General features: G+C 36.6%; 1 protein-coding gene across 1 annotated transcript in view; it reads left to right on the forward strand.

Annotated features, from left to right (window-relative positions):
* Nucleotides 1–723: 723 nt before the first annotated feature.
* Nucleotides 724–25,728, forward strand: part of LOC120354847 — a 37,333-nt gene continuing 12,328 nt past the window's right edge. The window contains exons 1-8 of the mRNA XM_039442768.1: nt 724–845; nt 2,255–2,452; nt 3,528–3,817; nt 17,969–18,107; nt 19,599–20,006; nt 22,664–23,122; nt 24,788–25,174; nt 25,425–25,674. Coding sequence (XP_039298702.1) covers nt 3,681–3,817; nt 17,969–18,107; nt 19,599–20,006; nt 22,664–23,122; nt 24,788–25,174; nt 25,425–25,674 — 1,780 coding nt within the window. The 5' untranslated portion in view covers nt 724–845; nt 2,255–2,452; nt 3,528–3,680. The remainder of the gene's footprint in view (nt 846–2,254; nt 2,453–3,527; nt 3,818–17,968; nt 18,108–19,598; nt 20,007–22,663; nt 23,123–24,787; nt 25,175–25,424; nt 25,675–25,728) is intronic.

Genomic DNA, 25,728 nt, shown 5'->3' on the forward strand with positions numbered 1-25,728 from the left:
GCCACGTATCTTCCGTGACGCATTTGTGTATCATGTAAGTTATAATGCATAATGTATTCTGCGACCGTTGGACTTTTATCATTTGTATAATGTATTCCGCGACCACCGCCTTGAGTTGGACTTTGCCGGTTTGTGTGTTTTAACCAGTTTGGGTTATTTAAAATTACATAAAAATGAATCTGTGAATGGTGCTCATTCAATGACAGAATCGTGTGAACCTGTCGATAGGACCGAATATGGCTTGCTAATCACCTCGCAGGTGGAGACCCCAGACTTGGTTGCAAAAACCTCTTTTTCCCAGTTGTTAGCAAAATGCATGGTCCCAAAGTTCCGGTCACCCTCTGTAGTGTAGTATACATGAGGTGTGAGATCCAAACACAACATTCACTCCTTCTGCACTGTCAAACTTCGATGTAAATACTGAGGGTGATGTCCACATGAGTTCATATAAGCTTGTGCGTGGGTAATGAGTGAGATGGATGATGATGAGAGATTACGACTACTTTTTAGGTAGTCGGGACGGACAGTTGTTATCGCCTCTTCCGAAAGACGGGGTGGCCGTATCTATGTGATTGTGCTGTGTTGAAAAACTTTTGCCCCAGTCGAGATTCGTACTCGGGTTCTCTTGATTATTATACGTTATCACTTACTCCAACGAGCCACCCAAACAGTTATATCAATTATTGATTCCAGATAAAAATCTATGCCCAATCCAGATGATTCGATCTACAAGCTCGACATGCGCTATCTACGAGGATGATTCACAACGTGCAATTGATGGCTCAACTGTTGGGACGCGCTAAGCCCTACAAATTCACCACCAATCTGCAGAACAAAATCGTATCGTAAGTGCTAAGAATATTATACCTTAAAATATTGAAATTATTGAAAATTCATGGTTAGGTATAGTCTGTACAAAATTACTTCTGACTTGAAGGAATATGCAGCGCAGAGGAATGGTGGGAGATCAGCCAATTACAGTGATGGATAGAGTCATAGGTAGAAGAGCAGTTGCCAATTTGTCAGTCGTCTGACTGCTTTCAGACAGGAAACTTGGCATGTGTAGCATAAGCACATGAACAGTCACCATAAGTTGGAGAACGCTGGCCGCTTCAAAACGGCAACATCGCGCCTCTGTATCCCTCCCGCTGTATGCTTTCTCTGCTGCGCATGTCCATCCCAAGTAAGAAGTAATTCTGTACAGAGTACTCCGTACAAAATAACTTTTGACTTGGAGGAATATGCGGCGCAGAGAAATGGAGGGAGATCAGCCAGTTACTGTGATGGATAGAGTTGTAGGTAAAAGCGCAGTTGCCAATTTGTCGATTAGAGTCAGTCGAGTGAAGGCTTCTAGACAGGAAACTCTGTAAGTTTAACATGAGCGCTTGATTACTCACGAGGAATTAGAGAATGCTGGCCGGTGCAGAACGGCAACTTCGCCGCCGTTTTATCCCTACCTCTGAATGCCTTCTCTGCTGCCCATGTCCCTCCCAAATCAGAAAATTTATTTTGTACAGAGTACAGTAGTTCTTTAGAATTCTATAGGTACTCACTGATAGCTCCAGAATGCCCAGAAATAACAATTATTAGAGGCTCAAAAGAATGGGGCCGCCTGAGCCTGACCCACAAAACATTTGCGAAAGTTTTATTATCAATTTATCCAATCGAAAATTGTTTGTTTTATTCTAATTTACATTTTCAGATTGTGATCTGGTGTAGAAATTGAAATGGACATAACCTATGTATAATATTAGGACAATTTCAAACTAAATTAGGAAGTTGAAGAAGTTTTGGGCAATAGCCTGTTTTTTCTTTCCGATCGTTGTATTGTTTTTGCTAACCTAATAAATAAAACATTATTTCTGACCCTGAGAATTGACCAGGATGTTTTTGAGGGAAACTACTTGACAACTAGAGAGGATTTGGTTCCTGCAGAGCGTGATGCCCACGTGAGCTCTAGACTTGTGCTTATGAGAGTGAAATAGCTAACAGGTCACCAAACTAGAAGCAATATAAGTTTTTAAAATAATTCTCTAAACTGGTTCGAGTGAAATATTTGTTTATCCTATTACTAGCAAATAAAAATTATAATGGTATCCATAATGTGAAGATATGTGTAGTGGAAATTATTGAAATACCCTGAAGATTCTGAAACTGCAAATATTGAAAACAGAGAGATTTCATATTCCAATAAATTATCCAATTTTATCATATACCTAAATTAATGAATGAATAACAATTTTGTAATTCACAGCAACTGCGTCAGTGTGTACGACACAACGGTGACGAGAGAAAATCTGGAGTATTTACCTTGAGACAATGGAAATGTGGAGTATGTACCTCGACGTGCTGAATGACAATCTTCAGTTCCCGTCACCTAATTACAAGAGCAAGCTGAGTTGCGAAGCTTTCAGTGCCACTGATGAAGCTATCAATCTGTCATCTGGTGTGGGTGAGTGCTTTTAGTACATCATTATTCATAAAAATCAAATTTTAGACCACTTGCATACACACGTTTTCAATACGTACAATAGTAGTTATAATAAGTTATAATAATAGACAAGTGTGTGCTTGCACATACATGATCAATATAGACATGGATGTGCTTGCAAAATATATTGTAGTATTGATTCTTTAATATAGACAGACAGACAAGGTTTCATTATTTCAAAAAAATTAAATAAAAATAAAACATGCTGTGCTCATTTATTGTAATATAAAAAAACTTAATAACCATTGTATTACAACATCATCCTAGAACCTAAAATACCATATATAAATTGAAAATACATTTTGAAGTGTCAAAAATAAGATAAAAGTGTTGTTTTAAATTTTTAATTTAAGTATATAAATCTCAATGTGGCTAAGGTTTCAAGGAAAACGATGAGAAACATATATTTAAGGAAATGAGCACAAATAATAATATGAAAATAGTCTGCATGGGCCAGATGCCTTGTGCAGATCAGAGTTACTAAACAATGTTTTTGTAGCAAGAGAATATAGTATAAGAAAATTTAGAATATTGATAATTATTTTATCTACGATCTTCTCTTCCCTTTCGTTACTAAGTAAGACTAATTTTAATAAAAAGAATGAAACTGTAGAATGAAATAATTTATATTGTTCAGATACATTTTTTTCATGCAAAATTTCCTCAAGCTAAATACATGATTTTTTGTTAATTTTCTAGTTTTCAGCTATTTCCGCCTTAAGGTAGGCGCACACAGATCGTCATCGGACGGTCGGCACGCATCGGACGATTAGATTTGATGCATTTCTATCCGCATCGTATAGGTATGCGCACTCCAATTGAAAACAATGCATCAAATCTAATCGACCGATCCGTCCCATGCGTTCCGTCCGTCCGATGACGATCTGTTTGCGCCTACCTTTATCCAGCCATCGGACGGAAAAATTCACTCCCGCCATTGAATTTCAAAATTTTAATGAATAATTCAAAATCCATGTGGGCATAATTCTGTGCTCTACAACCTTAAACCAGGTAGACCGCTTGTATTGTATTGCAGGAGCCTTCAGGAGACGACGGCAAGAGTACTACAAGCTGGGAGACAGTGCGACTGCGCAGATGGTGACTGAGAGACAAGGTTGTGGCCGCGACGCCACACCTCCAAGGAGCACACCTGCTGTATGCGTGAGTGATTACCTATCGGCACACCAACATGGTGCTACTGGAGTTTCAACTTGGAGCGTCATGGGGCGGTGATACTGCAGTGGAAGCCATCTTTGATCAGGACAAAGCGCTCCGACTGTGGAAGCTTATAGGCTGCCATACTGGCAGTTCAGCGACTCCGATAAGGTAACCACTACAGCTATGTAAAAAGTTAGCTGAAACGTTCTCACTATAGTGAGGTCCACGTTATAATGAAAATATTCAGATTAATGAAATTCACGTACATTTTTGCTTCAGCTGCCAGTCAGCATGATCCTTCAAGGCTTGTGTTGGCTCTCAAATAGAGCTGTTAAACCCAGGATCCCGATCTCGGGATTCCAATCCAATTCTGATACCCCTAATAATACCGGGATCATTCACTGTCAATCCCGGTACCACTAATACACACCTAAATATAGTCAATATAACTCATCAAATATAGAACCAAAAAATTTAATATCCATTGGTAAATATTCTGTGATCATTAAAATGTTATTCTACTTATTCTACTCTATGCTGAATGAATTTCGGGATGGAATAGATGATAATATATTATATCTTCTCTGGAAAGTGCTTCTCTGTAAGTATCTGATGAAATTAATGTTGCTAAACTGAATTTTAGGTTTACTAGTTTATTTTGGCTTCAAGTAATAATTTGTACCATTCTATGAAAGTTTATATACTTTGTTTCATTTGAATTTAATTATTAAGGATAACATAATTTGGTTACATTTGTATCGTAAAACTCTTGGAACAATAAAATTGGTTACTACCAGTGTGAAAATGAAAATACTCCAATGTCGTCATTTTCATTATTGTGGTTCTATGAAAGCTGGTATTTTTATGTGTTCATTAGATGTGCTTGTTAAATTCTCGGTCCCGGTTCCGGCTGATATTATAACAGTCTCGAAGCCCACTGACGGCTTTGAATGGGCTTTGAATGGTGAACTGGTAAACGAAAGGTTAATGTGGTTGGGGGTTCGATTCCGTCCACAGTCTTATTTTTTTGCTGAGAATTTTCAACTTGAAGATTATCCATGTCATTTTGACAAAATAAATATTTAAAAAAATGGAAAATTTTCAACTAGCTGAATTATTAATTGTTAATAAATTCTCAAATTATATTAAAAAAAATTTATTCAATTAAACCATTGAATTAACCTTCAAACCAAGCGCTATCTAACGGTGAAGATAGGAACCTAGTGCACTAGCTGCGCGAACTGTTCTTGGAATCGTTTAGTTCGCGCATAGCATTTTTTGATATAGACTGTTAGCTATTCTAAGTTACCTGTTGCAACTTATATTAAACTGTGTGTTCCCGTGGAAAACAGATAGGCAAGTAAGCTACCAAGTTCGATTAATATCAATAATTAGATATCATTTTTAGAACAATAGCATAGCCTAAAGGTGTTTCTAACCTCTAACCTGTGTACCCAATGTGTAACCTAACCTCTTAACTGGTGATTCGTGAATAACTTATGGTATTTTTTTATTAGGCTATTTTGTTCGGACGAACATTCAAGTATTAGATTTTACAATTTAATTATCAACTTGATTATTAAGGTACTATTTCTATAGGTAGGCTACTTTAATATGGGTAAAAGCTGTTTGAATGGTGGCATGGAAAGTTGGAATAAAGCAATACAACTATGAGACCTGCTTGAAATGTGGGTACATTTAGCACATTTATGATGATCCTTGTGCAATGAAGCGTTTTTCCTCATAATATTTAGTGAATTTCATTCGGGGATTTCCATTTCCGTCGTCTGTAGAGGTTCATCGACGTTAGCCTACAATTTCCAACTATTAGTCTATACTCTTGGTTTAACATAGAGCTCCTGCAAAGTTTTTCAAGATGCGACAAATATCTAAACCGAGAAGGCATGTATAATAAGTTTTTTATTATGTACAATCCAATTGCAAATCAAAGAATATACCCGTCGTGTGGTAAAAACCAAACCCAGCAACTCATCAAATGGTTGGTTGTCTATTAATATCAATCAGCATAGTAAACAGAGATGTAGGTAGACAATCAATTTGAGTTCAGTTTAATTTTGTGGATGAGAGCGTTGGATTTTAAAGTAGGTATTGAGAATATTTCTTATGTGACTAGAACTCTTTTTGAATGGGGTGGGGGGGGGGGGCAGAAGCTGACCTATTGTGACTATTGAAATGGGTTGCCAGTTATTGTTTTCCATTACACCGTCCACGCGTCCACCGGTGTTGAAGGAGGCCTATTGTTCTCTCTTGACAGTTCCATGCCCCCATTTTGAGATAGGTTTTACCCTACATATATGTAGTCTATGTAATCATTTCAATTTCAATTCGTTTATTTCTACTTGGCATAACAATACATGTACATAATGAAAGAATATATAAAGAATAGCCATTGAAAGAATAGATTTCAGGCTATTTTTGCATTGACCAGGAGTTGCACTTTTCTGGATCCTCTGTTGACAATTTTTATTCCCATATAGAATAGGACTTTTCTTCATAAAGTGAGTCTTTAGGATCCACTGCCTGCCTTTTCCAGTTTCGAACTCCAAGCGTTCTCAAATCCTGCTCTACATCATCTGTCCACCTCTTCCTTGGCTTTCATTTCCTCTTCTATTGTATATTCTTTCCCCCATATATATATTTGGCAATCCTTTCATCACCCATTCTCACCAAGTGCCCCATCCACCTAATTCTGCCAGCTTTAATAAATCGGACGATGTCTTCACTCCCCAGGAAGCGCTCGATTTCGCTTTTTTTCTCCTTGAAGGAAGGCTACATCCCTTGAAAATATGAATCTGAAAGATCACCTATCAGATAGGCCAAAGTCCCGTTTCAAAGCTTTCTTTTGAACCCTAAAGAGAGCCTCAAACTCTGCCGATTTATATATTGAATCATACACGAATCATATAAACGATTGAGGAAGGAACTACAAGCTCATCAGCCCAAAACTGTCCCTTGTCCCAAAATTGTTCAAGGAAATTCTCAGTGTGTAGTGAAATTCACCCAGGATTTCGATCTGGGTGGGACAAGAGTGCGAGGAAGTCCAAGGATGAGGTGGAGAGACAGAGTGGAGGCTGATTTACGGGATAATGGATGGTGATGCGGGGAGGAGATGGACAGGATTTTGTGGAGGAGACGGCTGAAGGAGGGAAATGCTGACCCCATAATGGTTGGGATAAGGCTTAGCCAAAGAAGAAGTGAGATTAAAGTGAGTCGTATCCATTGCCCATGGATTAGGGCGTGTATAAATAGGGCCCACTATATCTCTCCCTTCTTCTCCCAGTTTCAAGATCAGAAGATGGTGATCCGTCCTAAGAGAATTTGGTAAGATGCTGTTAGGAGAATGAGAGGGGGAACTGGCTCAGTGTGAAGTTGTTCTCTTCGTTGTGTTGAGGATGCTCGCTTGCTCGCTTATACGTTGTTCCTTATGTTTGCCATGTGTAGAACGACTCCGCAATTGAAATTGATGGCCATCATAAAAATATATTCATCCTTTGTAACAATAATGAAATATTCGAAAATTCGATCAAGTATAATAATGTTTTCCAGTATAAGAATTTCCAATCAAATTAACTATTAGAGATTATGATATGGATATGCACATGTAATTAGGATTCCTTTACTTATAAATAAGCTTGAATTTCAGTAGGCTGGAATAATATAAGAATTAATTAAACGTTTTTGACTGCACGTTGAGTTAGTATCTATGTGAACATGGGGTCGCGTTAACCCTAGAAAGGCAAATGGGGTTATGCTTAACCTCAGAACATTATATTTTCTGTTGTTAACTTGGCAGCATTAAATTTGTAGATATGGGATTTTTTTAATTCTCTAACTAGTCTATCAACTTTCTGATGATTTAGAAGCTCAGTCAGTTTTTAATAGTGCCTAATTTTTCTGAATACTATTTCTTTAATTTTTGCAAATTTGTACCTACAACTGAAACTTATTATGAATAATGATAATTTGATGGCAGAAGTTTGAGTATAAGATCATGGCCTTTATGAGGTTGCATAATATTCCTTTGATTTATTTGAACGATGATTTCTAATTGAATCAATATAGAAACGCTTGTAAGTCTCCAGAACAAATATGGACTCAAATTTTCGTGTAAATCTTCTTCCTCTGTGGTTGATTTTACTGATTTCAACTTGGCATCATCCATGATTTCTTCATTATGATGGATATGGACATTATCTTGGCATCATTTCTCTATTATTATACAGTATTTCAATGGTCTGATACCACTTCTAGGAACAAAAACATTCTTGTATACGTTTCTACTTAGGTTTTCTCTGATAATATAGTTATTACAAATTGTTTTATTTCATATCATATACAGCTTAATAATATTATTTTCTTAATTTATATTTTGTAAATTCATCTATAATTTTGCTGTATTGTAAACTATTGTATATAATTGTATAAGCCAGTATATATTGTAATCTACATAAATAAAGTACTCAATCAATCAATCACTGCAATATCCGCTGAAATGTATTTTGATTTTGGAGAATATTTTTCCACAATTTTTATAATTTGCTTCACCATTATTAATCTACGTTTTCTAAAAGCTAAAAATGAGTACTTCCATTATGTAGTTGTACTCATGGAAAAGAGATAGGATTATAGATTTTTCTTATAATACCCAACTAAAAAAAGTTCATATTTTTCGATATAAATTATTGGTCATTCATGCATATTCATATTTCATACCAGAACTGATGAAATATGTAGAAACAAGCTCCTCTCCTAAATCACTTTCAAAACTAGATTCATTTATTCCTGGCAGGCTAGTAACCTTGTACTGCCTTATTTCTATTCATCTGTTACCATTGTCCAAGCTCCTTTCAAGACCGTTAGACTATAAGCATATACCTCCTGCATTGTCTTTCCAACCCTCACAACTCGCATTCATTCCTTCTTTGTCTCACTCTTTACACTCCCCCTCTCTTTCCTACTTTGGCAACTTTCACCTCCCTTTCCCTCGAATAGCATATTTTGCCTTCCATGAGGCTGAGGCAGTCTAGTTTGAACAGTGTTGCCAAAAAGCGGGTAATTACCCAAAAAGCGGGTAATGCTGTGGTTAATGGCAGATGGAGGGTAAAAACCGGGTAATTGGAAATGAAAATATTAATCAGTTTTTTTATTTTTACCTTTATAATCTTCCACAAGAAAATTATTTTTCATATTTTCTCATGTTTTTCGACATGTGGAGTGGAAAGTAAGTGGGGAATTCTTGGTTGAATAGGGAATTTTTTGTTGATTAGGGAATTTTTAGTTTGTTGAGGGTAATTTTGACGAAATGCGGGTAATTTTTTGCTCTGGCGGGGGTAATTGGGAAATGTTGGACTAGCAACACTGAGTTTGAACATCCTTACCAACAACACGTGCCTAACTGCAATGCGCATCACCGAAAATTCCCTACAGCTGGCCTGCCAAATTTGTCTGTATTTGTAGTTTAATTCTTTAGTCAGATTCATTGAAGTCACATTCTAATTTAAACTGGGTAGTTTAATAGTGTTATAGCCTGTACAACCATACATCTATAGTGTTGACCCCGACGTGATCGAAAATTTGAAGTGTTATTTCTAGTGTTTGGTTATTTTTGTTATTTAGTAAACTGTTCGTTTCGCTACCTGTCACGTCACGTATCTTCCGCGATGCGCTGTGTATCCGTATCAAGTATCTTCCGTGACGCACTGTGTATCATGTATAATGTATTCCGCGACCACCTCCTTGAGTTGGACTTTGCCGGTTTGTGTGTTTATCCGGTTTGGGTCATTTAAAATTACACTAGTAGTTCTGTGAACAGTAGAACTCGCGCAGGTTCAGTTATAAACCACAGCCTCCTCTTATACTGTCCATCAGAGTAAATCCTGTCTGTATGTCGTGTCGGTGAGGTATCGGTGTGAAAACGGCTAATGACTGTTGGGGTTGGTGTATCAGAAATGCTAACATCAAAAGCTAATCTCCTTCAAGACATACTGGCAACAGGTCAGCCAGAGTTCAAAGCAGAGAAAGGTCGAGAGACAACACTATGTTATTTTAGTTATTAATAGCATGCGTTATTGCAGGCAATCAATAGCTCATTTAATAGTGCATAAAAATTTCATTCAATGAGGCATGCAATTAATAGTCCACACAGCAGCTGATTTTTTACCAAATTACATTCAGATATTGAATTGCATGCAATTTATAATCCACTCGATGGCTGATTTATGATGAATAATTCTATAGTATGATTTTTACTCTAATATGGCGTATGAAGGAATCTCCTTTTCCTTTTATATTATCATTGAAATTAAAAATTTCCAAAAACTTGTATATACTTCGGCACGTAATTTAAAAAGGAGCATACCTGTCAAATTTCATGAACATCTATAACTGCGTTTCGCCGTAAATGCGGAACATATAAACATTTGAACATAATATTATTAACATTTAAACAGAGTAATGCAAAACCGTCGACTTGAATCCTAGACCTCACTTCGCTCGGTCAATGAGGGACAAAAATGTTGAGGCTGCAGAGTAATTTTTGTAGAGTATTTCAAATAGGATCCCCAACGAAACCTTCTTCAGATTATTCTTGTAAAACAATATTTAACTGTTTCATAATTTTCACTAACTTTGTATAATTAAAAGTTGCTGGTTTCAAAGATTACAATACAACAGTTCATGAGCGAGTTATCCAACCCAGGGCGTCACTAGTATAAAAATAATTTAAATTCATAGTTGTTCATCTGAGTAACTAGGTGGTTTCACTGCAACGCACTTCAAACTCCTCTGAGATATTTGCCAACCGACTTGCTGGATAGTAGCGTGCGCGTGCGCCCGTGCTTCACGGGTCTCATTGAAACGAAATAAAAAAATATACTGATAAATAAATTATAATAAATAAGTAGATAATATCAATTTGGAGGTATGTGCGGCTCACTAAAGCCAATTCGTAGTTGTTTACAGACACTTGATACAGTTGTTGAGCAGTTTAACATTTTCAGCATTAAACATAATTTCACCTTCGAACGTATAATAACCATTCAGCCATGATGATCAATCATTGCATGATTGCATGATCATCATGCTTCATACTGAGTAATCCTACTGGGAGCTGTGACTTTCTTATGAGTGATTTCTGCCATTTTGCTGTATGAAGCTGTTTGATTTAGACGGTTACACTACACATGGATCAGAGCACTAAGCAGCTACTGTATGTGAATGCGGGATTTGTAGAGCCTTTTATCATTTTTGACTCACATACAGTTGTTTAACTTAAAAGAACGCCCAGAAACAGTGGTTTTCTGACGTCTAGTTTTAAGCCATTCTCCATCAATAATTGTTTTATGTAAACTGTTGACACTTCAAACTATCAGACTTGATTGAATGGTAAACTTGATGTTATTCATATGGAATGCCGACAGTTTGAAGATAATCTTACTATAGCAAAGATCAATAAAAAATATGTTTTACACTGCGACCTCCAAAATATAAATATTTTTGTATCTAGATGTCGTTTATACTCACGTACAACAATAATATTCTATTTTAACAACTATTATATATACCACGGTAATAACCGTGTTATGGTTTAACCAGAGATGAAATATAATGTTCTATTACTAGAGATCAAACCATTTTTTCTCTGTGGTATACACCCCGTTTTTCGGAGGAGACGATGAGCTGTCGGTCCCGACTACCTAAAAAATAGTCGTCATCGCTCATCATCATCCCTCTCACTCATTACCCACGCACAAGCCTAAGAGCTTATGTGGGCATTATTATCATTATTATAATCACGCTACAATGCAGGTGCTCAGAGGACTACAGCATAATAGTTCATAAATTATTATTAAACGAAAATCCAAATTAAATGCTGTAGATGAAATATAATGGTTTATTACTAGAGATCAAAGCATTTTTTCTCTGTGGTATACACCCCGTTTTTCGGAGGAGACGATGAGCTGTCGGTCCCGACTACCTAAAAAATAGTCGTCATCGCTCATCATCATTCCTCTCACTCATTACCCACGCACAAGCCTAAGAGCTTATGTGGGCATTATTATAACCACGCTACAATGCAGGTGCTCAGAGGACTACAACATAATAGTTCATAAATTATTATTAAACGAAAATCCAAATTAAATGCTGTAAATCAATTCGAAGACTTCTGCTACAGCAAAGATTGACAACAGGGTAAACAGCTAGATGGAAATTCGATGAGCGCTACTATTCAAAAATTATTTGTCAGCCGAAATTTCCATCTAGCTGTTTACCCTGTTGTCAATATTTGCAGAAGCAGAAGCCTTTTACAGCATTTAATTTGGATTTTCGTTTAATAATAATTAATTTATTTAGCGTTTGAATAAATGCAATAAATAAGTAATATAGTTCACGTCTGATCACGAAGATAGTGTGATTTAACATTGTTATGAACAGATCATAATCGAGAGAATATTTTGCAGTAATGCCACTGTTTTAAGGATTTCTTCCCATGTTGGGATCACTCCTAAAGTCTGTGATATATTACTATTAACATGAAGAGGAGAAACCCATTTCTCCCTCCACAGTTTGTAGCGTAGACACAGACGGACATCCTGCGCACAATTGGATGCGCCGTATCATTTTGCTTCATGTTCTTGTGATGAAAACTGTAGCATTAGGTAAAAGTGTGTAAAAACATATTGATTTTCGAGTGAAATATATAACTACTTCTTTTACTACAGCAGTTGATACCATCGAGAAAAGATAGAAAAGATAATCACATGGTATAAGGTGTTTATGTTGCAATGTCACTGTTAACTGAAGCCGATAGTCCTCTAGTAGTTGTTTTTGGTGAAGCTATGTGACGCTGGTACAGTAGTATCTCATACTGTGCCCTTCTTACACTCTTATACTCCCAACAACACACTAATAATAGACAGTAGTCCACAGTAATCGGAGAAGAAATTTGGAACATAAATGGCCTATTCCTACCAACAGTAGTAATAACAGTAATAATAGACAGTAATCGGCTTGAAATTTGGAACATAAATGACCAATTCCAACCACTAGTAGATAGTAGTTCTGTGAACAGTAGACTTCACGCAGTATTCTCATCCACAAGTACCTGATTGAAACTATAGACCTTATGGAAATACAGCAATAGACTGGCTTCTCCACACATCTGTGTAATCACTTGTCAGCTGATTTATGACGATCTGTGTGCGCCTACCTTTATGATGAATAATTCTATAGTCTGATTTTTACTCCGATATTGGCGTATGAAGGAGGCTCCTTTTTCCTTCCATATTATCCACCCCAAACAACAATGGCATAGCGAATATGTGACATAATTAGGGAATGGAAGACTGCCATTGTCAGTTTGGAATCATTTAACCTTCTAATCTGTCTGAGTGCAAAAACACCTGAGGAGATTCTATTACAAAGCTGATCAATATAGTAATCCCATGATAAATACTGGTCTAAAGCTACCCCTAGGAACTTAACAAAAAGAGGCTTGTCAACATTTGTATTATTTACCTGGACATTAATATTATGTGTTGGCCTAGAGTTATTCTTTAGTCTAAACTGTAAGTATTGTGATTTCGATTCATTTATTCCAAGCTTAAGTTGTTGAAGGTATTGGGCTATGGCATTTATGTTCAAAAAAGTGTCAATTTCTAAAACATTCACATCTTGTGATCCACAAATGTAGGAAGTGTCGACAGCATAATATAATAGAACTCTACCCTGTGATATAACCTGTGGTATGTCATTCACATACAAAAGAAACAACAATGGTCCAAGGATACTTCCTTGTGGGACACCCGCATTTACTGATAAACTATTCGATAAATGTTTCATCAACTGCCCATATTCCACCCTTGAAATCTCAACAATTTGAGACCTATTCAGGAGATAGGACCTGAACCACTCTAGCTCAATACCTCTCACACCCACTTTCTCCAACTTCTTCATCAAGATTTCATGGTCCACACAGTCAAAAGCTTTGCTTAAATCCAGGAAAACTCCAACAGTCTTTTTCCCCATGTCCATCATGTCAATTATGTCCTCAAACATAGATGAAATTGCCGTCTTCGTGGATTTTTGTATATACGTCGACGCGCAATTAAAAAAGGAACATACCTGTCAAATTTCATGAAAATCTATTACCGCGTTTCGCCGTAAATGCTCAACATATAAACATTAAGAGAAATGCCAAACCGTCGACTTGAATCATAGACCTCACTTCGCTCGGTCAATTAGATTCCTTCTCATGCTATCTTTCCTCTTGATAAGAGGTACCTACCCAATGACCTAACCGTCCAAACCGGTAAATCTTCAATCATCAACAAAATTTGTGAAAATAAACTGATTTTCAATGATTTTCAATATTGTAATGTAACTACATGAATCGGCGGTGTTTCAACTAATAATTGTCGACTCTCTGATAAGGATATGAAGTAATATCGTTCCCATTAACACACCTCCAGTATTATGAGAGATAGGTGGACTTCAGGTGTGTTTTAAACCACCGGCTAGTAATTTTGCAACTGATAACACTATTAGCAGAGCTGGTCTTAAACAGACATCCATCCAATGACAGAACCGATAGCGCGGCGCTGAACTTAATTTGAACCATAAGACAGTCTCTCCTGCGAGGAATAATTCTTTTATTATGATTATCATGCAATTTTAGGTGGGTTCCAAACAACTGGCAAAATAATTCCAAGCAATACCAGGACTAGAATTTTATGAGTACAAATTTTTGTACTACTAACTTAATAAGTTATAATATTTTTAACATAATTACCTACATCAAAACAATATTCATTCTTAATGTAAATCAAAATAAAAGGACTTATTAATACCGGTATACTGAAAAAAATCAGGAAAAAATCTTGGCAGAAATCACTATAAGTAGTGAATCTTAAAAATGAATAAATAAATATGAACTATAAATTCAATCTTTCATTAAAAATTTTCTATGCTTTTATACTCCAGAGCGAAGCTCGGTCCCCCGTTAAATAGTGGATCTTCATAGAATTCAATCAATATTTGTTCATTTTCACGGTTTTTCTGTGAAAATATGTGTGGTTATATGAATATTCTTCATTTTATGATGTTGAATAAATTATTTTGTGATAGCAGATTGATAAAAATTCAATAATTTATTATCCTTTCAATCCGGTAAACGATTTGAACGTTTGAATTTAACCGCTCTCGTCTCTGATTGGTGGATAATCCACGGCCATCTTCAAACAAAAAGCGGCCATTTTTTCTACGTAGGTAGCGCTAAAATTGCTCAAGGCAGTGTCGCAGATCGCAGAGAAATTCAAGACTGTATCAACTTGTGAATTCCGCTCTAATATTTCGTGGATAAATATTATTACCAACAGTGTGTCCTAATTAAAAGGTAGTATTTGTTTAAGCTTAAAACTTTGTTCGCATTAATTAAAATTAATTTGACTTCTTTCAAACCGAACCCGTTGTCAAGCCGACTGTCGTTTTTTGGCCACAATGGAGCTACTCCATGGTCCATGAATCGAACAAGCCCCATAATTTAGATAAATCGATTATCAACCGTAATCTATTCTCCCACTTTCCACATCAATCCATCTCTAATATTAATAAATTATAAACTAAATTATAACCTATTATAACCTAACAAATGTTGTTGAAGTAAACAATGAAATATTTTCATCAATCTCATCATCTCATCAATGATGAGATATTTATCAAATTTTAGATTTCTATTTTGTACCACTTGAAAAATTTAATCTATCTACTTTACTGTTCTACTTTCTACTTCTACATTAAGCCGTGTCCACACTATGTCGATCGACTCTGTCGACCCGGTCGATCGATAAAGTCGCTCGACACCTTCGACTGTGTCACTCGACAAAATTGCCTCAGTACATGTGGACGAGTCGATCGACAACCATCATAAATGTTCATACATAATCGAGTGTTTTAAGTGTTTTAGTGTTTAGTGTTTTATCTTAGTCAGCTTATATTTAATCGAGTGTTTTATTTTAAATAAGAATCGAGTTTTTATATAAAATGAGTGATGATGAAGATGCTGGAGCAGCGGCTTCTGCTGCAATTCTTATTGCCATCTTGGGAAGCCAAAAAGATCGTCGCCCGCGGAGATTTTGGGTACGGCCTAGCCTTGTTCGAGGCAGAAAAAATATAGTACGGAGGAATTTATGGAAGATTTATTGCTGGATGATGTTGACGAATTAAATCTAGAATATAGATGTGACGCGGGCTTTAAAAACTTTTTTAGAATGAATTGAATGAATCCTATTCATTTTCAATAAAAATGTAAGCACTTGAACAACAGTATATTCACTATTCACTAACTAGTATATTCACTAACAGTATATTCACAACAGTATATTCACTATTCACTAACTAGTATATTCACTAACAGTATATTCACAACAGTATATTCACTATTCACTAACTAGTATATTCACTAACAGTATATTCACAACAGTATATTCACTAATTCACAACAGTATATCACTATTCTATTTTCTAAAACGGCAGTGACAAGATCGACACGTCCACACTGGTGCGTTCGACTCGACTTTCTTTGATCCGGACCGACCTGAATCGGGTTGCGTTCGACTCGACTCGACAGCGCTCAACAATGTCGAGCGACACGTCCAGACTTGTTCGACATTGTCGATCGACATAGTGTGGACGCGGCTTAGAATAGGATTGTTGAGCTCGGTTTATTCCTTATCCCAACATATTGCAAACTAATTTCTTGGCGGGAGGTTGAACGCCAAATTGTTTACATTATTTTTGTTTTGTAATATTAATTTTATTAGTGTTTATATTAAAATAAATCCATTAGAAAACAATTTTTTTAGTATTTGTATTGTTTTTTATTGATCATTCGTATTGATTATTGAATATATTATAGTCGTTCTCTATGAGTCGTTATTTGCTAGGTGAGGCAGGTTTTTCTCTTGATTTTATTGGTTAGTTCAAAGTATTCACTATTCATTAACTAATTCAATCATGTATTCCTGTCCGTGTATAAAGTAGTTGCCTAACTTATCGTTGTAAGTCAGTTTATTTTTATAAATTTTATACATATTTCTTTAAAATCGTTTTTCTTATGTCGTTAATTACGAAATATGCATGACTCACCGGTTTTTCTAATAAATTTTATCAGAACGTTCATAGTATTTACCATCTAATATATTCTATTAAATTGACATAATTATTTTTTTGTATCAGTGTAGCCTACATGTATTAGTAGTTGGCAAATTTAAACTTGAAAATCAGTTTATTTTCACAAATTTTGTTGATTATTGAGGATTTACCGGTTTGGTGGGTTGGGCCGTTGGGTATGTCCTGATCAAGAGAAAAGATAGCATAAGTAAATATCTCATGGCAGGAATAGATCATTTATGTTCCAAATTTAAGGCCGACTACTGTCTATTATTAGTGTGTTGTAGTAGTGTTGGGCTAGGCGCACACCAGTTAGTCAATACAAGACATGATCAGTTACGTTTAGTCACAATACTTCACACAGTTGCTTATGACGCAATTCACACTGATTAGTCATTGCAATTAGACTTGTTCTCATAAGCAACTATGTAAAGTATTGTGACTAAACGTGTCTAATCATGTCTTGTCTTGACTAATTGGTGTGTGTCAGTCAATGAAGTACGGTAAGACAAGACATGATCAGACACGTTTAGTCACAATACTTTACATAGCTGCTTATGAGAACAAGTCTGATTGTAATGACTAATCAGTGTGAATTGCGTCATAAGCAACTATGTAAAGTTTTGTGACTAAACGTGACTGATCATGTCTTGTATTGACTAACTTGTGTGCGCCTAGCCTAAGAACGGAACAGTATGAGAGACTACCAGCGTCACATAGCTTCACCAAAAACAACTACTAGGACTATCGGCTTCATTTAACAGTTAACACTCACATTTGCAACATAACGGTCCTATACTATGGGATATCACCACACATGATACAGTATCAACACAATATGATACAGAATCATGTCAACTTGATACACAACATCATAATTTGATACAAAACTTGCAAACTTAAAAATAATTCTGCAAACCATTGGATATATTCTTATGAAATCTTTTCTCTGTTGTTTTACTGTATTTTTTGTTAATTCTACTCATTGTTCCTGATTGTTTACCAGTTATTATTGATTCCATCAATAAATTAAAGTCTTGTGAGTAGTTATTGTTGATATTCTGTTGTAAATTTCTCTAATTTTTGTTTATTTTGTAGTTGTAAATTGGCTAATTACTGTTAATTTTGCAGGATGAGTGACGAACCGCCTGCGGAGCTCTTTGGCTCCGACAGTCTGCCGGAGACTGATGACGTCATCAAGGGTGATGAAACAATGCAGTTCTCAACATCCGAGGAAAGTTCTAAGATGGTTAATGCCGATCTTCAGAAGGTTTGTTTCTATATTTTTAATCACCCTCTTCTTTTAGTTTCCAAATCTTCAGGTTCTCCTGTAGAATAAATATATCTGTCCATGGCTGAACTCACACTTAGGCGACTCAGGTGGAGAAGAGACTGGACTCTAGTGGAGATCATGTGTTTCCAAATGGTGACGTCGCGGAGACTAGAATCGACTGGTCTGAGTGTCACCATTTGGAAACACATGCTCTCCACTAGAGTCCAGTCTCTTTCCACCTGAGTCGCCTAAGTGTGAGTTGAGCCTAAGTTTATAAACGTAAATAAGTGTATATTTTTGACATAGTTTATAAAGGTCAACACTACGACAATGACCAAGTCAGGTCCACATTCTGACACTGCCATTATAACGTGGACCTCATTATAGTAAATCAAATCTGTATTTATATTTGAATTGTTTATCTGTTTGTATCTTAATCTGTATCTATTTGCATATTTATCTGTAAAATCGGGGCACCGAGCTTCGCTCGTTATTTTTATTCATTGATAAACAGAACACAATTCTCTAAAATGATCGTGTTTTTATTAATTTACAGCTGGCTATACGTCAGCTTATAATTTCGGGGATGCGATATTTTGATGTTTCACAGAATCACTCGCTCACTTTTTACTATCCACAGACGACGAGAGTCTCAGCTGTTTCAGTCAAGGATGAATTATTCTTTTAATGTCGTTCAGCGATTTTTCCCAAGGATGAGACCTAATGCAATCGAATTTTGATGCCATAAACCTACTATGTTCCAAATTTCGTGAAAATCGTTAGAGCCGTTTTCGAGATCCGTTGAACATAAATAACCTGATATAAAAATATAGACAGAATAAATCTTATAGCCTAGCACCCTTTATTCTTTTAAAAAAAAACTTTAAAATAGTTGAACAACTAGTTTCGGTTCACACCATCTTCAGGTTCTAAAATCAGATTCAGAACCTGAAGATGGTGTAAACCGAAACTAGTTGTTCAACTATTTTAAAGTTTTTTTAAAAGAATAAAGGGTGCTATAAGATTTATTTTGTTTTATTAATTTAAAAGCAGCCCATGTCAATAAGTGTTTTTAAATATAGACAGATATACATAATTGCTCGCTTAATATAATAGGGTATATTATCATCTACTCTGAAAATAGGATTAATCAGACTATAGAATTATCATTAATAATCAATCAGCTGACAAGTGGATTATTCATTGCATGCATTACACATATGTCTGGAGAAGCCGGTGAACAGGTGACACCAGATACTTGTGGATGAGAAAACTGCGTGAGGTATACGTTTCACAGAACTAGTTGATTTATCAAGTTTCAAATATAGTCGATTATTTACATAATTATAAAGGTTATGGTAGTAAATCGAATCTGTTTCTGTATTTATATTTGAATTGCTAATCTGTTTGTATCTTGATACAAACAGATTAATATCATATCTGTATATTCGTCTGTTTCTAATTTTGTAACTGTTTGTTGTCGCCCAGGTAATGGACTCAATATCGGTGTCAGCGGACGGCGTCGATGTGGACGACGAGAAACTTTTATCACAGTTTGTCGTGGGCAACCTGGGCGCCGATGACCACCATCACGGACCCACCACCGCTGAGGAGTCCTCCTCTTCCTCACTGGCCGACGAGAGAGCGCTGCTTGAATCAGTGCTGGCACGCGCCGCCAATAGTGACCAGGTGGCGACACTTGGTGACCAGGTGGCGACACTCGGTGGCCAGGTGGCGACACTCGGTGGCCAGGGGAGGACACTTGGTAGCCTTGTGGGGGCACTCAGTGGTCACGTGGCGTCGCCGGCTGCCGGCGATGAGACACCGGAGGAGACGATGCAGGTGGAGAGGTTGATGGAGTCTATACATAGCGGCAGCAGTAATGATGAACCCAAGGTTCGTTGGAATTTATTCGTTCATTCATTCAGTAGCATGTAACAACTGTCTACGACGTTGATGGAAAGATACATTTTCAAGATGATCGATGTTTTTGAACCAAACAGCTGATTTATGATGAATAATTCTATGGTCTGATTTTACTTTCCTAGCCCTATTACCATAGGTAAGGAAAGTATTACCTTCCGAAAAAAATTAAGTTACCCCGATTTCCAGATATCTAATCGTTTCAAGGTCCCCTGAGTCCAAAAAAGTGGTTTTGGGTATTGGTCTGTATGTGTGTGTGTGTGTGTGTTTGTGTGTGTGTGTGTGTGTGTGTGTGTGTGTGTGTGTGTGTGTGTGTGTGTGTGTGTGTGTGTGTGTGTATGAGTGTATGTGCGTCTGTGTACACGATATCTCATCTCCTAATTAACGGAATGATTTGAAATTTGGAACTTAAGGTCCTTACACTATAAGGATCCGACACGAACAATTTCGATCAAATGTAGTTCAAGATGGCGGCTAAAATGGCAAAAAAAGTGTCAAAAACAGGGTTTTTTGCGATTTTATCAAAAAAGGCTCCAACGATTTTGATCGAATTTATACCTAAAATAGTCATTGATAAGCTCTATCAACTGTCACAAGTCCCATATCTGTAAAAATTCCAGGAGCTCCGCCCCATTTATGCAAAGTTTGATTTTAGATTCCCAATTATCAGGCTTCAGATACAATTTAAACAAAAAATTCCAAGTGTGAAAGATTGAGCATAAAAATCTCTACAATTAATGTTCAGTAACATTTTCACCTAAAATTTAAAATAAGCTCGAAATTCGAAAAAATGTTATTATTTGAATTGCAAACTGTTGGCAACTGCTGATTCTATTAAATCATTCACTATGAAGAGATAGCAGACTTCGTGTATCTCCAACGTTATTGACCTGTCACCAGCTGGCTTGGATCTTTGAATAGTAGATTTGTAATGCGCGTGAACACTAGCGTCAGGTGATAAATTTTCATAACGGCAAGGAAAATTGTGTGAGTGCGCCACACCAGATTTTTTACTCTAATATTGGCATATGAAGGAGGCTCCTTTTTCCTCTTATATTATCCTTGAAATTCAAAATTTCCAAAAACCTTGTATGTTCGTCGACGCGCAATTTAAAAAGGAACATACCTGTCAAATTTCATGAAAATCTATTACCGCGTTTCGCCGTAAATGCGCAACATATAAACATTTAAACATTCAAGCATCCAAACATTAAGAGAAATGCCAGACCGTCGACTTGAATCTTAGGCCTCACTTCGCTCGGTCAATAATAATTTACGTCCATCTGAAATAGACACAATCTGAAAGTTTTCTATCCGATGCTGACGTCACGATGGGGTGATATGGCAGTAGATGTTGGCTTCAGAGGCTAGACTTCCCAGCGTGTCTATTCTATAACTGGTCTAAGTTTACTACCAAAGTCCTGTGCTATAAGACTATTTTTCCACATTGGAAATTTACATTTCAAACGCATAGTTTTGTACTAGACAGTTCATTACCAACTGCAGTTTTGCTCTGTTTTCAAATCACTCAATTCATGACAACTTGTCATTTACAATTATTCAATAAACCCTTTATGAATCTTTTTTCAAAGATATATTATTCTTATACCACTATGAGCAGGTGTTACCCGTGGCCCACCCACTAGAGTCTGGTAAAAACACTAATAGATTGAATTTGGTTTTATGATTCCATGCTGATATTAAAAGTTCAGACACTACAAGCTCAGACAATTCGTCTAATTTTATTTTATAATTTTGGCTATTTTCTTTATTTTCATATGTTGTTGATTTATTTATACAGACAATATCATTCTCAGCCATGAATGATTGGGAAAGGAACAACAGGCTTAAAGCCCAAAACGGTTCCTTTCCTAAATTTGGATAGAAATTGACCAAAAAAATTCGTCGAATTCATTTTATAATTCCGGGTTTTTTTTGTTGTTTCCATAATCACTGTACACCCTCAGACACTGCAAGCTGTTGATTAGTCTATTGTCATTTATTTTATTTCATAATTTTGATTATTTTCCTTATTTTCATATGTTGATCAGTTAAATTTATTTTATAATCTCGGCTATTTTCCGTTGTTTTCATAACCATTGTAACACCCTCCGACACTGCAAGGTGTTGATTCGTCTATTGTCATTTATTTTATTTCATAATTTTGATTATTTTCCTTGTTGATTCTTTGAATCTATTTTATAATTTTCTGTTATTTTCATAACTACTGTACAGCACATGCCCATACACTGCAAGGCTTTGATTCTTCCAATTTTATCTAATAATTTTTGCTATTTTCCTCATTTTATGTGTTGATTCGTTGAATTTATTTTATAATTTTTGTAACTTTTCGTCGTTTCCATAACCACTGTACACCCTCAGACACTGCAAGACATTGATTCTTCTAATTTTATTTAATAATTTTGGTTATTTTCTTTATTTTAATGTGTTGATTCTTTTGATTTATTTTATAATTTTGGTTATTTTCTTTATTTTCATGTGTTGATTCTTTTGATTTATTTTATAATTTTGGTTATTTTCTTTATTTTCATGTGTTGATTCTTTTGATTTATTTTATAATTTTGGTTATTTTCTGTTATTTTCATACTTTCACTGTACACCAACCTCAGACACTGCAAGATGATGATGACACAATATCATCTACAACAATCGCTGTCCCAACGACAACAACTTACCAAAGTTTGACGTCACTACAGGCGGCGGCCGACATATTTGGCGACGACGAAGACGACGATGATGACGTCATCAAAGCAGCCGGGATGCAGTCATCAACTGCCGACGACAACGGAAGCCAGCAGACGGTGATGACGGCACTGGTGGGTGGTGGGGGTGTGATAACGGCATCCGGTGGAGGGTATGTGATGACGTCATCGTCATCGGGTGGAGGCCAGCTGATGACGTCATCGGTGGTGAGAGAGGAGGAAGAGCTGACGTCAGTGGAGGATGTGCTGTCGGCATTGCATTCGGAGCTGGATGAGGAGGAGGAGGTTACGAGAGGAGGAGGAGGTGGGGGAGGAGGAGAGGAGATCAAGAAGGTGGAGGAGAAGTCCAAGTGGAAATTGAAAGTGGTGAGTTGTTGAAACTAGAAAATTTTCAAAACTAGAAAGTTTTTCATTCAAATTCAAATTTATTTCTCAAAAAACATACACAATTATAATAATATAATATTATAACATCTAAAAATAATACAAGAAAAATACTATTAAATATATAAAAATACTCCCAAAACTGCAGTATATTTTTTACGTCCATCTATGTTTAAGGAGTAGCCTACAAGGTAAAACCTGTGCGTAGGCCTAAGTTTCAGAAATATATTTATTCAATATAATCATAGAGAAACAATAGCATAATTAGATATCCCATGGTATAGGGCGTTTATGTCGCAACTTTTACTGTTATCCCAAGCCAATTACTGTCGATTTTTACTGTTTTGACCGGGTAAGAGTGTATGAACGGGACAATATGAGAGACTACCAGCGTCATAAAGCTTCACAGGAAAGAACTACGTGGACTATCAGCTGGAGATAACAGTAAAAGCTGCGACATAAACGCCCTATACCATGGGATATCTACTTACGCTATTGTTTCTCTTTGATATAATCTAAGAAATTACAACCAAATTAAGAACAAAGACTAGTGGAATTTACACACAAAATATAAATTTTTAGATTAGTAAATGATGAAATTAGATAAAAGTTAGTAACACACAATAATGAATTATTCTATGATGAAAAAACAAAACATAAAACAAGGAACAGTAGTATATGTGCCTAGAAGATTTTTTCTTCAGTTTTATTTGATCTTATCCATTCCTCAATCTCGCAATTTAGTTTTTTGCTTCAGCTCGTATTGGCAACAAAATGAGTAGCAACAAAATTTATCAGCCTCTGTGATAAGTAAGTGAATTGTCCTCTACATACATTCAAATCCATCCTGTCTTGATGGAATGTTTTCTGATTTTAAAACCAACTTTCATGAATCTATAATTATTATTAAACGAAACTCCAAATTAAATGCTGTAAATCACTTCGAAGACTTCTGCTACTGCAAATATTTTATTGGATATTTCCAATTTTATTGGATAGTACCTCCCAATTGCCGGTCAGGAATGCTTACCCTTACACAAAACTGACAATCTCTGGATAGCAGCGCTCATTTTATACGAAGCCATAGGGGCCAGCCAGTCTACACATGGAGTTTACTGAGATATTGCGATTCCCGGGCTGACAAATAATTTTTGAATAGTAGCGCTCATTGAATTTCCATCTAGCTGGTTTACCCTGTTGTCAATATTTGCAGTAGCAGAAGTCTTCGCGGTGAATTACAGCATTTAATTTGGAGGTACTGGGTTCGATTCCCGGGCTGATAAATAATTTTTGAATAGTAGCGCTCATTGAATTTCCATCTAACTGTTTACCCTGTTGTCAATATTTGCAGTAGCAGAAATCTTCGGGGTGATTTACAGCATTCAATTTGGATTTTCGTTCAATAACAATTATTATTATTAATTCATTAGCATTTGAATAATTGCAATATCTCAGTAACTTTCATCTATGTTCTATGAATTTGTGGGACATTATAACGGTAGTATTATATGGCTTTTTGTTGGTGGGTTTTCACTTGGTAGACATTAAAGATATATTTCTCTTGTAATACATTAATTTCTCTTGTAATATCTTGATTATATTAGTGAACAAAATTTTTATGTAGGCTAATCTTTTTCCGTTTTGCAGGAACAACAGCGGCAGCAGCAGGCACAAGTCACAAAGCCGGCTAAACCATCCTCAGACGGCGCCAGCGGTCCGATGTACAAGTGCTTTGTGAGCGGCTGCAAGTCGACTACTAGCTCTGCAGCGGGGAGCGGCGCAACTAGCGGTGGGAAGTCGGTGACTACTAGCGCTGGAGCTGGCAGTGGCGCAACTAGCGGTGGGAAGTCGGTGACTACTAGTGCTGGAGCGGGGAGCGGCGCAACTAGCGGTGGTGAGATGCGGTTCTTCAAGCCGCCGCCGAATCCGTTGATATTCAAGCGGTGGGCGCGCAACTTGTGCCAGGGATCGCAACAGTTGGCATATACGGCGCTCATCTGCGAACTGCATTTTCGGCCGCAGGATATCAGGGAGGTCAGTCAGTCCATGCAGAATATCATAGAAAAAAGATACAATAAGAAGATATCTCCCAAAGTTTAAACTAATAAAAAATTGTAGGACCCTTTATTAAAACTTTGAAATATTTCAACGACTAGTTGACCATAGGTCATTTTCAAGTTCTTAGGTACTACAAGTTTTTGTATTGTTTTCATTAATTGACTATAATTGTTTTCATAATTAATAAATAGTGAAAATAATGATTAATTACTGTCTTTTTGTACAGGTATTTGTTAACGGCAAAAAGAATTGGGTATTGACCGAGGGTGCCCTGCCCAAACCGTCTACAGCGTCGGCACTGGCAGCAGCGGCTGCACAAGCTGGCAACGCCGCTGCTGCGGCGATGAACTCCAGGCCACCAGGTGGCAAACGACCGGTCGGCCGGCCGAGTGGCCTGTACAGGCAACAGCAGTTCGAGGCCCTCCAAGCCGCACAGGCCAGGGCTAACAAGCTGCAACGGGAGAAACTCAGTCAAGGTAGGAGGCAATAATACAGTATCAAAACACATGATACAGTATCATCTCAACTTG

The sequence above is a fragment of the Nilaparvata lugens genome, chromosome X (assembly GCF_014356525.2).
Source record: "Nilaparvata lugens isolate BPH chromosome X, ASM1435652v1, whole genome shotgun sequence".
In the NCBI taxonomy this organism is placed as follows: Eukaryota; Metazoa; Arthropoda; class Insecta; order Hemiptera; family Delphacidae; genus Nilaparvata; species Nilaparvata lugens.